The sequence below is a fragment of the Lonchura striata genome, chromosome 36 (assembly GCF_050655825.1).
Source record: "Lonchura striata isolate lonStrDom1 chromosome 36, ASM5065582v1, whole genome shotgun sequence".
Classification (NCBI taxonomy): Eukaryota; Metazoa; Chordata; class Aves; order Passeriformes; family Estrildidae; genus Lonchura; species Lonchura striata.
The window spans coordinates 2,109,569-2,125,700 of NC_140738.1; the positions used below are offsets into that span (position 1 = coordinate 2,109,569).

Below are 16,132 nucleotides of genomic sequence, written 5' to 3' on the forward strand. Positions count from 1 at the left end.
ATGCTGCCGACGACCTCGGAGGGCTGCAACAGTGCTGACAATATAGGTATGGAGAGGCAAGCAGCATATGATTTATTTACTGCATTCTTGCAGAGAAGGCAGATTAAAGGCATTGATTTGCAAAAAGATCTGCCAGGGTTATTAACATATGGGTATTCTAAGGGGTTCTTTGTAAATCCTCATACAGTACATGAGTTGTCTGAGTGGCGTAAGTTTGGGGATAAACTGTGGGAGGAAGTTTTAGATGATGATAAGACAGCTAAAAAGTTGGGAAAGTGGTGGAAGGTAGTTCACAATGAGTTATTACAACATCAGGCAGAAAAGAAAGCTGCCGAGCAGAGAACTTCAGCACTAGAGAAAAATAGAGGTTTTAGCGGGGAGGATTGGTTGCCTGGTGTTTCCATGCCACCTGCTGTGTCTACAGTGGAGTTACCTCCATTGCGACCTGTGTCTGAGGCTACGGAAACAGAGTCACGTTGTGAGCCCACGGCTCCTCCAGCCCCCTCAGAACAGAAATCGACAGTTCGTCAAAGTTTGTCTGCCAGTAAGCCGACCCCTAGGGCAGAGTCTGACCTAACGGAGGCTCTGGCCAGGGAACGGAGGGAAGTTTGGGCGACTTTGGCAAGAAAGGAGCTGGACAAAGGAGATGGGCAGGCTTTGGAACTAGCAACAGAACTGGCTTGTCCTGTAATTTTTCAGCAGCAGGCAGGCGGAGGGTTAACAGCTCAGATTACACCGTTAGATTGGAAGTTATTGTCACAGTTGCGAGCTACAGTGAGTCAATTTGGAGTTACTAGTGAACCGGCTAGGCAGATATTGGATTATGTTTGGAGTACTAATATATTGCTACCAGGAGATTGTAGAAGTCTTGCTAAGCTTATTTTCTCGCCACATCAGAGGCTTTTGTTTGGTGCACACTGGCAGGCAGAGGTTAATGAAGCTGTAGCTATACAAAGGCAGCCTGGAGATCCTCTTCATGGAGTAACTATGGATGAATTGATGGGCTTAGGACCATATTTTCGCACTGAGGCACAAGCTATGCTAGGACCTGAGAAGTGTCGAGAGGCAATGCGACTAGCTCGAAGGGCTATAGATAAGGTGAAAGACCCGGGAGGTTTGCCAGCGTATATGGGAATTAAACAAGGAAGGGATGAGACTTTTGGAGCATTTATTGATAAGGCAGCGGCAGCAATAGAGAGAGCTGGAGTGCCTGAGTTTATGCGTGGATCATTGTTGAAGCAGTGTGCTTTGCAAAATTGTAATGCTTCTACAAGAAGTGTGTTAAACACATTAGGAGCTAATTGGACTATAGAAGATGCATTACAGAGGATGGCTACTATACCAACGGGGCAGCAGGCATTTTTAGTTGAGGCTATTAAAGAGCTGGGGGAGGGATTAAAAGAGCAGGCAAAAGCTTCACAGACACAAGTGTTAGCTGCTCTTGCACCCCTCCAAGCGTCAGTAGCAACCCAGGGAAATGTTTACAGCAGTCGTATGAGATGTTTCCAATGTGGAGGGACAGGACATGTTCGGCGAGAATGCTCTGCTGCTGGAATATGATGTCCTAAATGCAAATCGGATACTCATAACATTGCTGCCTGTAAGAGGAGACCGGGAAACGCCCGAAACAGCGCGAACAAGAGCAGCCGCGCTCCGACACAAATAGCTGCTCCAGCTTGTCCAACAGGACACCTTGCGTCCAGCCACAAGAGAGAGCCTCGGGATGGACTTGGCAGCCGCAGTAGAAGTGACTTTAATGACACCACAGCCACAGAAGGTCCCCACTGGAGTTAATGGACCTATTATAATCAAGGGCAGGACAATGGGAGCTTTGTTATTGGGAAGATTATCGGCCTCTATGCTTGGATTATTTGTGCTGCCTGGTGTCATTGATGCAGACTATACTGGTGAAATTATGATTATGGTTCATACTCCATTTCCTCCTATTCGGATTAATAAAGGACAAAGGATTGCTCAATTGGTTCCTCTAGAGCAAGTTACTAAGGCTGTATCCTCACGGAAAAGCCGTGGAGGAGATGGATTTGGATCTACAGGAGGTTTGACTCTATTAACTTTGGATCTGAATGACAGACCAAGAAAAGAGGTTTTGTTGGAATATAAGGGACAAAAATGCATGCTTACAGGTTTGCTGGACACGGGTGCTGATTCAAGTATTATTGCACCACAGTGTTGGCCTGCACATTGGCCTTTACAGCCAGCTGCTACAGCAGTAACAGGAGTTGGAGGTTTAACTCTTGCAAGTCGCTCGCCATCTCTTACTGTCTCAATAGATGGTAAAGTCATAAAGGCAATATTTTCTGTTGTTCAGTTACCACCTACGGTGCAATGCCTAATTGGGCGAGACATTTTGACACAGTTAGGGGTTGTCCTGACAAATGAGCACCCTTTGGGATAATAGCCATTGCTTGGACTTTCCCGATTCCCATAATTTGGAAAAGTGATGAGCCTATATGGGTAAAGCAATGGCCTTTAAAAAGGGAAAGTCTGCAACATGCTCATGCCTTGGTTACTGAACAATATCAACAAGGGCATCTGAAATTATCTACAAGTCCTTGGAATACCCCTATCTTTGTGATAAAGAAAAAGTCAGGAAAATATCGCTTGCTACATGACTTGCGGGAGGTTAATAAACAGATGGAGCCAATGGGTGCACTACAGCCAGGTCTGCCTAATCCAGCAATGTTACCTGAAGGATGGCCTCTATTGATAATAGATCTCAAAGATTGCTTTTTTACAATAGCTTTGCATGACAGGGATACAAAGCGTTTTGCATTTACTTTGCCAGCTCTGAACAGAGAAGGTCCAGATCAAAGATTTGAATGGACGGTTTTGCCTCAGGGTATGCGTAACAGCCCTACTTTATGTCAACTTTACGTAGATTCTGCATTACAACCATTGAGGCAACAGTGGCCACAAGCTATCATTTATCACTATATGGATGATATTTTGATTGCTCAGCCTAAGTCATTTACAAGTCAACAGGTTAAACATGTACAAAACTTGCTGGGACGTTTTAAGCTTGTTGTGGCCCCAGAGAAAATACAGTTAACTTCTCCTTGGAAATACTTGGGATGGACATTGTCTCAAAGTTTGGTAACACCTCAGAAATTAGAACTGAAAACACAGATTGTTACTTTAAGTGATGCTCAGAAATTACTAGGTGATTTACAATGGCTTAAACCTATAGTGGGCTTTCCAAATGAACTGTTGGATTCTCTTAGACCCTTATTGAAGGGCACAGACCCAACAACACCAGTGACCCTTATTCCTCAGCAGAAAAGAACTCTTCAGCAAATTACAGACTGTGTGGTTCAGGGTCGTGTACATCGGCGAATACTGGGAATCCCGCTTAATCTCACTATATGGTGTGGTGAAAAACATTTGCTGGGAGCTTTAACACAGCTAGAAACAAAAACGGGGGAGATAAGGGTGTTGGAATGGCTATCCCCTCCACTTCAGCAAACAAAAACTTTAATTCAAAAAATTGAACTGTTAGCAGCTTTGATAAGACGGGGTCGTGAGAGAATTTTGCAGGTTGATGGGCGAGAGCCTGAATTAATACAGATTCCTATGAAAAAGGACTCTTTACAATGCTATTTGGTCAATAGTGAAGAATTGCAAGAAGCTCTGCTAGGAATAGGAGGTGCTGTCATAACTGAAAGTATTAAAAATCCTCCATTACAGTGGATTGGAAAATTGAGTTGGATGGTTCGGCCACAGTGAGAAAAGGAGCCGATTCCTGGTGCAATAACAGCATACACAGATGCAGGAAAGAGGTCAAGAACAGCAGCAATTACATGGCAGGAGCAGGGAGTCTGGAATCATGAAATTCTTACTGCAAATGATTCAGATACCCTTCAGACCTTGGAGTTAGCAGCTGTGGTATGAGCTCTAACAGTCCTGAAGGGGCCTTTGAATATTGTTACAGATTCCTTGTATGTAGTTGGTGTCGTGGAAAGAATAGAGGATGCTGCTATCGAGGAAGTACAGAATCAGAGACTATTTGAACTGTTCATACAACTTCAAAAAGCAATAAAAATCCGAGAACATCCTTATGCTATCATTCATATAAGAAGTCACAAATGGGAAATTGGCTTAGGAGAGGGTAATGCTCGGGCAGATAAGCTCGTCACAGTGACTCAAACTTCTCCTTTATCAGGGCAAATGCTTGCTAGGGAGGCACATTCTATGTTTCATCAGAACGCAAAAGGGTTACAACGGGAGTTTGGAATATCCCATGCAGATGCCACTGCTATAGTGAGAGCTTGTCCTACCTGTAGTCATCATAATGGGGGTCATGGCATGGGATGGGGAGTTAACCCACGAGGTCTTTCATCTAATGAACTCTGGCAGATGGACGTTACTCATGTAAATAGTTTTGGTTGCTTGAAATATGTTCATGTTACTATAGATACATATAGTAAATACATCTGGGCAACAGCTCAAGCTGGAGAAAAAGCATTACATGTTATAAGGCATTTGTGTAGTTGTTTTGCAGTAATGGGAGTGCCAAAGCAGATTAAGACAGACAATGGTCCTGCATACATTGGTGGCAGGGTGAATAGATTTTTAAAATCATGGGGAATTAAGCACATTACAGGAATAGCACATTCTCCCACTGGACAAGCAATTGTAGAAAGGGCAAATGGAACTTTGAAGAGATATCTGGAAAAACATAGAGAGATTGGAGATGTTCAGGAAAGATTAATGAAAGTGCTCTTTGTTCTTAATCATTTGTGTGTATTTGGGGATTCAGAGGCACCACCTGCAATAGTACATTATGGACAAAAAGAAATGAGAAAAAAGGGCAAAGAAGTATGGGTCAAGTATAGGGACCCTAAAACAGGTATTTGGCAGAACCCAGCAAAGGTCCTATATTGGGGAAGGGGATATCTTTGTGTTTCCACCCCTACAGGTTCACTCTGGGTGCCAGCAAAGTGGACTAAACCAGCTCTGGATGAGTCGTCTCTTAGCTCGCCTGACGGATCAGGACCAGAGGAGAATTGAAGAAAAGCTGATTCGCACAGTGGGACCTATTCTTCAAGAGATAAGAGGACTTTCCCCAGTGACTGATCAATTTTTGCCTTCAGAGTTAACTTTTACATCAATTGTTACAGCTATTGAGGCTTTACAGACTGTTCATATTCCAGGACCAAAGAATCCTGAGTGTCTTAGTTGTGGAAATTTTAATTGTAACAGTTGGATTGCTTTTGTTTGTGGGGGTTGTGGAAAAACATACTGGGAAGATCAAGTATTTTTAAAACGACATTTTTGGTGTAAACATTGTGACTTTCAAAAACGAGGAGATTCTTGGCAGAGAGATTTAATACGAGACACAGGCTTAGGAGTTGCTATAGCTTTACAGTTATTTGAAGCACCAGAACAAAAAATATTAGCTTTTTATAGGTGGGAAGCAGAACACGCTTGTGATAGATTAATTAAGCAAGCAAATTCAAAAGTTTTATCAACAAGGTGTCAAAAGCAAGTGAAGGTATCTATAAGATCTTATTTAGGAAAACCAGTAGTAGGAAATCCAGACATAGAATTAGATAAGCTTATTAAATATGTGCAGACATTAAAATTAAAATCCAAGCAGAAGAAATCATGAAAGCAATAAGGTGGATAATCTATTTTGTTCTTTTGACTAATCTTTGTCATGGACTAATAGAATTTAATCAGCCCAGAGAAAATATTTGGGTAACCTTGGCTAACATGACTAATCAAAGTTCACTATGCCTTAGCTTGGGAGGAGTGACAAATCCATTTCGTACCTGCCTAACAGGTGTTCCTGTCTGAAGACCAGAGGAATTTTGTGGGTTGATAAGGAATCAGACGCTTTGCAAGAATTTTGCAAAGGTGAAAGGGCCAGACAAGAATATTGGTTATACAGAAGCTCAAAGAGATGGCTATAGGCAATGTCTGTTGATACTGTCACTTAAAGAAACATTGCAATCTCCACCAGAGGAATTAGATCTCTTTGGAAGTGCTAATGATAGTTTAGGGAATGTTTCAACAGGAGGATGGTTTAGCTTTGTTCCATTGAATTTACAGAGTGTAAATAACCCAAGAAACAAATGGGCTTCTCTGGACTCTTCACTGGACTCAGAAAGGGTATCATCTCAGTTATATTCCAACTGTGATGGTTCCAAGATAACGAAACCCTTAAGGTTGCCAAAGGGTGTGTTTTTGATTTGTGGAGATAGAGCTTGGAATGGAATACCGGTAAAACCACAAGGGGGACCCTGTTACCTAGGAAAACTAGCACTGTTCCATCCTGATATATCCTTGCTAATGCAATGGGACAGGCTAGGGAAGACAAGGAAGAGGCGTGATGTGCATGACTTAAAATGTGATCAGGTTGGACAACCTCAATTTTGGAGTACTTTAAAACAGGTAATAGTGGCAACCCTGTTACCAGGAGGAGCTGCCAGAAAGGCTATGGTGTTAGCTGAACAATTGGGATGCTGGACTAAAGATGAACTTAACAAAACATCGGAGGTTTTATCTATGCTTGCTATGGATGTACAAAGTGTAAATCATGCTGTACTGCAGAACAGAGCAGCCATTGATTTTTTGTTGTTAGCCCAGGGACATGGATGTGAGGAATTTGAAGGAATGTGTTGCATGAATCTCTCTGATCATTCTGTATCAATACATGCTAAGATTAAAGAACTACAACAGGGCCTTCATCAATTAAAAGAAGAAGATGGTCTGGGGATAGAAGAATGGCTTAAAAGCTTAGGAATCGGTCCTTGGCTAAGAACTTTTATCATGTATGCAGTGAGAATCTTGATTGTTGTTTTACTACTCTTGCTGATTTTGCCCTGCCTGTTTAACTGTCTTCAGAAGCTAGTGGAACGCATGGTTCAAAAGATGTGGACAACTAACTTAATGGTCCAAAACAAAAACGGGGGAAATATGGAGAGTTTTGTGGAAGAATGGCTTCGTGAGAAAGGACATGACTACGTGCAGTTAGTGAAGCAGTAGCTGAAAATTGCACAGTGCAGCAATAGCAGATGTAGCAATAATATCTTATGTCCTTGGCTAAGCTGGTTCTCAACAGTAGAATGTTCAGCAAAAAGATAAATGTGAGGGAAAACAAAGCAAGCTTAGAAAGCTCCAAAGGCAGGGTTGACCTGTTTTCCATACACCAATGATGAGCTTAAATTTTGCAATATGCATGAGCTTCATTATAACGGGTATAACTATACATGTGTGCTTGAAATAAACTGAGACTTGTTGACATTATAGAATGGACTTGTCTCCCGTCATTTTTTCCACAAAAGAGGATGAGGATGGGGTGGAGAAAGAGGAGGAGCAGGAGGAGGAAGAGGAGGAGGAGGAAGACAACAAGGACTAGGGCAAGCACAAGGAAAATGAGGAGGAGGAGGAGGACAAGGAAGAGGAGGAGGCAGAGAAGCATGAAGAGGAGGAATAGGAGGAGGAAGAGAGAGGACAAGGACAAGGAGGATGATGAGGATGAGGAGGAGGACAACGAGGAGGAGGAGGAGGAGAAGAAGGATGAGTACGAGGATGAGGAGGAGAAGGATGAGGAGGAGGACGAGGAGGACAAGCAGGACGACAAGGACGACGAGGAGGAGGACGAGGAGGAGGATGAGCAGGAGGAAGAGGAGGACGACGACGACGATGAAGAGGAGGTGGAAGATGAGGAGGAGGAATAGGAGGAGGAAGAGAGAGAACAAGGACAAGGAGGATGATGATGAGGAGGAGGAGAACGAGGAGGAAGAGGAGAATGAGGATGAGGAAGAGGAGGAGGAGGAGGACAATGACAAGGAGGATGAGGAGGGGGAGGAGAAAGAGGAACAGCAGGAGGAAGAGGAGGAGGAGGAGGACGACAAGGAATAGGGCAAGCACAAGAAAGATAAGGAGGAGGAGGAGGACAAGGAAGAGGAGGAGGCAGAGAAGCATGAAGAGGAGGAATAGGAGGAGGAAGAGAGAGGACAAGGACAAGGAGGATGAGGAGGAGGAGGAGGAGGACAACGAGGAGGAGGAGGAGTAGAAGAAGGATGAGGACGAGGACGAGGAGGAGAAGGATGAGGATGAGGAAAAGGATGAAGATGCATAGGACAAGGAGGATGAGGAGTAGGAGGAGGAAGATGAGGAGGAGGAGTAGGAGACATAGGAGGACAAGGAGGACGAGGAGGACAAGGAGGAGGAGGACGAGGAGGAGAAGGAAGATTAACAGGAGGAGGAGGAGGACAAGGTGGAGAATAAAGAGGAGGAGGACAAGGATGAGGAGGACCAGGAGGAAAAGGATGAGAAGGATGAGGATGAGCAGGATGGAGGATGAGGAGGAGGAGAATGAGGAGAATGAGGATGAGGAGGACAATGAGGAGGATGAGGAGGATAAGGATGCGGAGGATAAGGAGGAGGAGGATGAGGAGTAGGACAAGGATGAGGAAAAGGCCATCACACCCAGAACAATTTCCCAGGCAGTCCCAGTCTCACTGCCCAGGGCTGTATTTGCACACTGGGAGCAGCCGTGCACAGCCAGGGGGTTTCCATTTCCCCATGGACCATTGTTAAGGGCATGGAGCACATCTGGGAGATGGGTTCTCCATGGAGACAGGTTCCCAGCTCCTCATTCTTTAACTGCTCTTTTAACAACTCCTTCTCCGCCTCCTCCTCCTCCTCCTCCTCCTCCTCATACTCCTCATCTTCCTACTTCTCATCCCAGTCCTCGTCCTCATCCTTGTCCTCGTCCTCGTCCTCGTCCTCCTCCCCCTCCTCCTCCTCTTCCTCCTCCTACTGGTCTTCCTCATCCTCCTTGTCCTCTTCCTCCTCCTTGTCCTCATCCTCCTCCTCCTCCTCATCCTCCTCCTCCTCCTCCTCCTCCTCCTCCTCCTCCTCCTCCTCCTCTTCATCCTCCTCCTCCTCCTCGTCCTCCTCGTCCTCATCGTCCTCCTCGTCCTCCTCGTCCTTCTCGTCCTCCTCGTCCTCCTCTTCCTCCTTGTTCTCATCCTCCTCCTCATCCTCCTCCTCCTCCTCGTCCTCCTCGTCCTCCTCGTCCTCCTCATCATCCTCCTCCTCCTTGTCTTCCTCGTCCTCCTCCTCCTTGTCCTCCTTCTCCTCCTTGTCCTCCTTGTCCTCCTTTTCCTCCTCATCCTCGCCCTTTTCCTCATCCTTGTCCTCCTCCTCATCCTCCTCCTCATTATCCTCCGCATCCTTATCCTCCTCATCCTCCTTATTGTCCTCCTCATCCTCATTCTCCTCCTTCTCCTCCTCCTCATCTTCCTCCTCTTCCTCCTCCTCGTCCTCCCCATCCTGCTCATCCTCATCCTCCTCGTCCTTCTCCTCCTGGTCCTCCTCATCCTTGTCCTCCTCCTCTTTATTCTCCTCCTTGTCCTCCTCCTTCTCCTACTCCTCCTCCTCCTCCTCATCTTCCTCCTCCTCCTCCTCATCCTCCTTGTCCTCTGCATCTTCATCCTTTTCCTCATCCTCATCCTTCTCCCCCTCGTCCTCGTCCTCATCCTTCTTCTCCTCCTCCTCCTCCTCGTTCTCCTCCTCCTCATCCTCAACATCCTCCTTGTCCTTGTTCTCTCTCTTCCTCCTCCTATTCCTCCTCCTCATCTTTCACCTCCTCTTCGTCGTCGTAGTCGTGGTCGTCGTCCTCCTCGTCATCCTCCTCGTCCTCCTCCTCATCCTCCTCGTCCTCCTCCTCGTCCTCCTCGTCCTCCTCCTCGTCATCCTCCTCGTCCTCCTCTTCGTCATCCTCCTCATCGTCCTCCTTGTCCTCCTCATCCTTCTCTTCGTCCTCCTCATCCTCCTTGTCCTTCTCCTCGTCTTCTTTGTTCTCGTCCTCCTCGTCCTCCTTCTCCTCCTCGTCCTCATCCTCCTCCACCTCTCCCTCCTCCTCCTCGTCCTTCTCCTCGTCCTCCTCCTCCTTGTCCTCCACCTACTCGTCCTCCTCGTCCTCGGCCTCCTCCTCCTCTTCGTCCTCGTCCTCCTCCTCGGCCTCCTCCTCCTCCTCCTCCTCGTCCTCCTCCTCCTCCTCCTCGTCCTCCTCGTCCTCCTCCTCCTCGTCCTTCTCCCCGTCTTCCTCCTCCTCGTCCTCCTCCTCGTCCTCCTCCTCATCCTTTTCAGTGTCCTCCTCCTCCTCGTCCTCCTCCTCCTCCTCCTCCTCCTCCTCGTCCTTCTTTTCCTCCTCATCCTCGTCCTCCTCGTCCTCGTCCTCGTCCTCGTTATCCTCCTCCTCGTCCTCCTCCTCCTCGTCCTCCTCCTCCTCGTCCTCCTCCTCGTCATCCTCCTCATCCTTTTCCTCGTCCTCCTCCTCGTCCTCCTCGTCTTCCTCCGCCTTCTCCCCCTCCTCCTCCTTTTCCTCCTCCTCTTCCTCCTCCTCCTCCTCGTCCTCCTCGTCCTCCTCGTCCTCGTCCTTCTCCTCGTCCTCCTCCTCCTCGTCCTCCTCCTCATGCTTTTCCTCGTCCTCCTCCTCGTCCTCCTCGTCCTCCTCGTCCTCGTCCAGCCTCGTCTTCATCCTCCTCCTCCTCGTCCTCCACCTACTCGTCCTCCTCATCCTCATCCTCCTCGTCCTCATCCTCCTCCTTCTCCTCATCCTCCTCCTCATCCTTTTCCTCGTCCTCCTCCTCGTCCTCCTCATCCTTCTCGTCCTCCTCCTCCTCCTCCTCCTCCTCCTCCTTCTCCTCCTCCTCCTCCTCTTCCTCCTCCTCCTCCTCCTCTGTGTGTGGTTCTCAAGATTCAATGACTCTAGGATTCCAGGAACCTGGAACTCTGGGATTCCATGGCTCTGTGACCCCATGGATGGATTCAGGACTGTCTCCAAGGCCACAAGGGAACGTTGGTGCCAGCGGGAGGGGCTGCAGTGCAGGGGCACCAACAGCTGAGAGGCGACTGCAGCTGCTGCTGCTGCTGCTGCTACTGCTGCCGCTGCTGCTGCTGCTGCTGCTGCTGCTGCTGCTGCTTGTGGGGGTGCTGTTGGCATGGGCAGGGCCCTGGTGTGGCTGAGCGTTGCCATCTCAGCCTGCGAGCTCCTGGGAGCTCAGGACAGGGCCAGGACTGACCCAGGTTGGCACTGCACTTGAGGACAGACACAGAGAATGGAAAGTGCCCATGGAGTGGTTCCGAGCAGGTCTGTGGGAAGGAGGAGGGAGGGAGGATGAATCCCCTGCCCAAGGCTGCCAAGGGAAGGCTTTGGGAGGGAAAGCAAGCCTTGACCTGACACTAAATCCTTCAAGGGCTCAGTTGCCAACGCTGAGCAGGATTTAATTGCGCAGAACTGACAGGGCCAGATCCAGGGATGGGGAGGACATCGAGGCAGGCTTCAGGTGAGCAAATTCTGCAGTGCTGACAAAGAGAGAGACTACAGCCAGGTGAGGGAGGCAGGTGGAAAAGGCTTTGTGCCGTCCCTGCTCAGAAGGGATCCTCAGCACAGCCCTGACGATCTGCACATAGGAGAAAACAATGAACACAAAACAACAAAATGATAAACTGCTAGTAACCACAAGAAGCCCAAGTTCCCTGAGGTGGGAATTGGAGCAGGAGAGCTTGAGGATCTGTGGGATATCAGAGAAGAACTGGCCCAGGGCATTGCTATGGCACGGGGACAGGGAAAATGTATTGGCTGTGTGCATGAGAGCATTGAGAAAGCCACTGACTCAGGCAGCTGCTGCCATGTGGGCACAAGCTCTGCTGCCCAGGAGGGTCCCGTAGTGCAGGGGTTTGCAGATGGACACGTAGCGGTCGTAGCAAATGATGGACAGGAGGGAATATTCTGTTGCAGCACAGAAAAAAAAAACAACTTGTGCAGCACATCCTGTGTAGGAGATGTTTCTGGTGTTCCAGAGGGAATTGTGCATGGCTTTGGGGACAGTGGTGCAGATGGAGCCCAGGTGGCTGAGGGCCAGGTTGAGCAGGAAGAAGAACATGGGCGTGTGCAGGTGGTGGCCGCAGGCTACGGCGCTGATGATGAGGCCGTTGCCCAGGAGGGCAGCCAGGGAGATGCCCAGGAAGAGGCAGAAGTGCAGGAGCTGCAGCTGCCGCGTGTCTGCCAGTGCCAGCAGGAGGATGTGGCTGATGGAGCTGCTGTTGGACATTTGCTGTGGCTGCACATGGGCACCTATTCATGGAGAAAGGACAGGGACAAGTCAGGAGAGGCTGCTCGGAGCCAAACCTGGGCCATTCCCTGCAGACTGTCCTGCTGGGACTCACCCACCTTTGTTCCTGCTCTGGGAAAACCTTCACCCAGGTCCCTGCCTGAGCTCCAGTTGTGCTGGCTGAGTGTGCCAGGAGCAGCAAGGGCTGTATGTGGGGGCTCTGGAGAAGCCATCCCTGCTCTGCTGCCCTGGGTTTGTGGCCATGTGGCAGAGGGACAAGGCTTGATATTCAGGATCCGTCAGGGGAATCACTCCTACTGCAGCAAGTCTTGGTACCATCTGCCCTTACACTTCTAAGAGAAATTGATGGCAGGGGTTGGATTTAGGAATTGATTTCCTACCCACACACGATTCCTGTCTCTTTGAGGTCAGAAATCCCCAGCATTCCTGCTGCACTCAGAGTTTGCCACTGAGAGATATGAGAGGCAAAGGATTCCCTGTGGCTGAGGGAAGGTGAGGGGCTGGATGGGCTTGTTCCCCCAGCACTGCTCTGCTCAGCCCCCTCTGCTTCCCTGAGCATCTCCCTGGGCCTGGACATCCCCTCCTGAGAGGTGCCTTGTCCCTGCCAGCGCTCACAGAGCCCATCCCACCCTGTGTGCCCTCGGCCCGGCCCTACAGAAACCTGCCTGTGTGCAGGGCCCTGGCTGGGGCAGGCTCTGTGTGCAGCTGGGCAAGGGCAGCTCAGGAGAGCCCTGCTGGGCCCTGCAGAGGTGATGCTGCTGCTGCCCAGGGCTGAGGAGTGGCTGAAGGCCCTTTGGGAGGTTCCCAGCAGAGAGACTGACCACCCAAAGTCACAGTTCTGGAGTCTCTGTACATGTTCAAACATTCCTTTGATGATCCTGTCTGTCCCTTTCAACTCACAATGTTCTGTGATTCTGGGATTACAATTCCTGTTCTGCTTCTCTTATCCCCCTGTTGTCTATAATCAAAAGAGAAAAAAAAGAACCCTTGCAACAGTGTTAGAACAGAAAAGGAAAAAACACACCTTTATTGGAATCTCCCAGGTGTCCCAGGTGGGATGAGGGACACCCAGCCCCTGATTTCAACAGTTCATTAAGGTTGATTAATTAGAATATTTAACAGGAACATCCAGTAGGAGATTCAGTTGCCCCAATTACACAACCCTGGCTCAACCTATTGGAGGAGGTCCACAGACTTCTTTGCCCAGGTTTTGTTATCACTGTTCACATTCAAAAACCAAAATGTTCTTCTTGTAGGTCCTCTTCCTGATAATAAGACTATATAGTATTAAAGGGATATATTTAGACAGTCAGCTTATTGTTCTAAAATATAGGGGAAAGGTAAGGAAACGTATTAGAGTTAATTAATGATAATAACTATATTAACAATATAATAGTAGTTTAAAATAGTTAAGTGTTTAATAGAGTTAGGTAAGGATTATAATTTTATAACTATATCATAGTAATTTACAGAACTGCGAATATATGACAAATATTTGAAAAGCAAAAACCTTTTTGTCATCACCCCAAACTTCCCACCCTGCTCCAAGCAAGAAGTTGAAAACACTCTCAGGAAAGCTCCTGACCTTTATAGCAATGCCAGGCTTACCTTTATTGGGAAGTGCCCTCTGGAGCTGTGCCCAGGCTGGTCTGGAGCTGGGAGCAGCCCTGCCCCAGCCAGCCCCTCTCAGCAGCAGCACCTGCCCTGCTCAGGGTGGCTCCTTCCCCCCACAGCTCCTGGCCAGCGCTGGGAGCAGCTCCAGGGCCGGCTGAGAGCTGTCCCTGGCAGGCAGCAGAGTCCCTGGCCCAGCACAGCGCCCTGGGCTGCAGGACCCTGCTCTGCAGGACAGCCCTGGGCACCCCTGGCTGCTCTGCACAGGAGATGAGCAGAGAATGCACTCACAGGCTCTGTGGGCATTGGCATGTTCCAGCTTTAGGAGATCACTCCAGGAGCTGCAGCTGCATTGTCCTGCAGCCAGAGGTTCCTGTGCCAAGGGCTGGCAGTGATTCTGCCCCAGGCACTTCTCAGCCCCTTCCCAGCCCTGACTGATTGAAGCTCTCTGTGCCTCTGTGCTGTGCCCGGGCTGGCTGCAGGCAGTGCCCCAGCCCTGCTGGGCTGGCAGAAGACCTGCTCAGCAAGAGAAATGTGCTTTTGAAGCTCTGCTTGGTTACCAGGATCACCCTCTGTGCCAGGAGCCTGGCCCAGCTCAGCAGCACAGACACAGCACAAGGACTTTAATGACCCTCTGGGGCTTTGTGCTCAGGCCCTGAACATCAGGCCCTGAGAGGGAGCTGCAGAAACCTCTCCAGAACTCCAAGTCAGAATCCAGCTCCAAAGTTTCTCTGACTTTTAATGGGTCCCACTGAGAGACACGACTGAGAAAGTGTCCCCAGGCCCCAGGCAGAGCAGAGAACTGGAGGCACTGATGCCAGGTGGGGACAAAGAGAAGCCAAGTCTTGGTGCCCTAGGGCACAGCAGGGTCTGTGCCACCAAGGGCTGTGAGGAGACACCTTGGCCTGAGGCCCTGGGGCCTCCTGGCACAGCCCCAGCCAGGCTGGGCACTGTCAGCCCCTGGTTCTGTCCTCAGCATCCCCCCAATGCCCACATCCCAGTGGCCTCAAGGATCTGCTGGAAGGAGTCCCTGGGGAGCCTTGGTCAGGAATGGCCCTGGGGGCTCCTTCATGCTCCCAGGGACTGCAGGTTTTTCAAAGGACTTTGCCTTTTCCTTTGGCCTTGGAGTCTCTGAGAGCTTTCTGCAATCCTGGTCTCCAATTATCTGCTTTAATTAGTCCCTGGAGAGGCTTTGTCAGTAACAACACTCAGTGGGGCCCATTAATGCTTCAAGGTACTTCAGTTCTTTTAAGGTACTTGGTGTTTCCCTTTTGCTACAGACTCTGTGAGAGGTTTGTGCAATCATGGCCCCAATTATCTGCTTTAATGAGTCCCTTGAGAGCTTTGTACTGACACTCAGTGGGGTTCATTAATACTCTGAGATACTCAACTTTTGTGAGGGTCTTTGAATTCTTTTTCCAAAACTGAGAGGTTTTTGTGCCATTTGGAGTCTCTGAGAGGTTTTTGTGCCATCCTGGCCTCCAGTTCACTCCTCCAAGGAGTCCATCAGGAACCGTTGTTGGGGATGGACCTCAGTGGGTCCCATTAATACCTCGAGAAACTTTGGGGTTTTTTTCTGACTTTTGCCTCCTGGAAAGGTTTGTGCAATCTCCTCTCAGGCCCTGAGGTTCCAGGGCTCAGCTCCAAATGCACCACGGGACTCATTAGGATCATGCAAGTCCTGACAAACCATTTCCCTCTTGTCTGCGGCAGTTCATCAGGTAGATTTCTATGGTAGTTTTGGTTTGCCTATTTGATATTTCTCGGTCAACGCATCAATTAGTGTGGTGGGTTCAGTGCTGGCTAATTACCAGTGCACTCACTAGAATATACTTACTCATTTCCTGCTGTGAGATAGGATTAGGAGAAAGGAAAAGTGGGCTCAAAACTTTAAAAGAGTGTAAAGAAAAGTTTATTAACAGTAACTAAATAAAAGAGTAATAAGAATATGAACAAAACTTTCAGATCACATCCTCTCTCCATACAACCTGACAATGTAGAGACAAAACCTGAAATTTTCAAGTCAGTTTACCACCTCTAGAATATTCTAATCTTTCTTCAGTTCACATCAGGAGAGAAGTACCTCTGGTTAATGTTATGGAGAATTCTCCACAAGAAAACAGTTATCTCATGGCTTTTCATTTCCATGAATAGCCACTGCCTGGAAAAATCTTCAATTGTGAAGTCCCTCCCATGTTTTCACAGCTTTTCCCACAGCTGTGTTTAGCGGCCATGCCAACTTATGGGGTATTAGTTTCAAGATTTGCTGTTTAAGAGCAAAGGATCTCTTCATCTATTTATGAAATCATCTTAATCTCTGGGAACAGACGCCTTCTTCTCTCCCTGAGGGCACAGGGTCTCATCACTCTTCTCTCTTTCAATGTTCAGACTTCTCATGAGATCACAGC

The 16,132-nt window shown here is 48.5% G+C and overlaps 1 protein-coding gene across 1 annotated transcript in view; it reads left to right on the top strand.

Moving 5' to 3' along the window:
- Positions 1-16,132, top strand: part of LOC144248412 (uncharacterized) — a 29,620-nt gene continuing 13,488 nt past the window's right edge. The window contains exons 1-8 of the mRNA XM_085565428.1: positions 1-46; positions 188-285; positions 425-544; positions 1,517-1,600; positions 2,216-2,294; positions 3,950-4,005; positions 4,937-5,047; positions 13,447-13,453. Coding sequence (XP_085421554.1) covers positions 1-46; positions 188-285; positions 425-544; positions 1,517-1,600; positions 2,216-2,294; positions 3,950-4,005; positions 4,937-5,047; positions 13,447-13,453 — 601 coding nt within the window. The remainder of the gene's footprint in view (positions 47-187; positions 286-424; positions 545-1,516; positions 1,601-2,215; positions 2,295-3,949; positions 4,006-4,936; positions 5,048-13,446; positions 13,454-16,132) is intronic.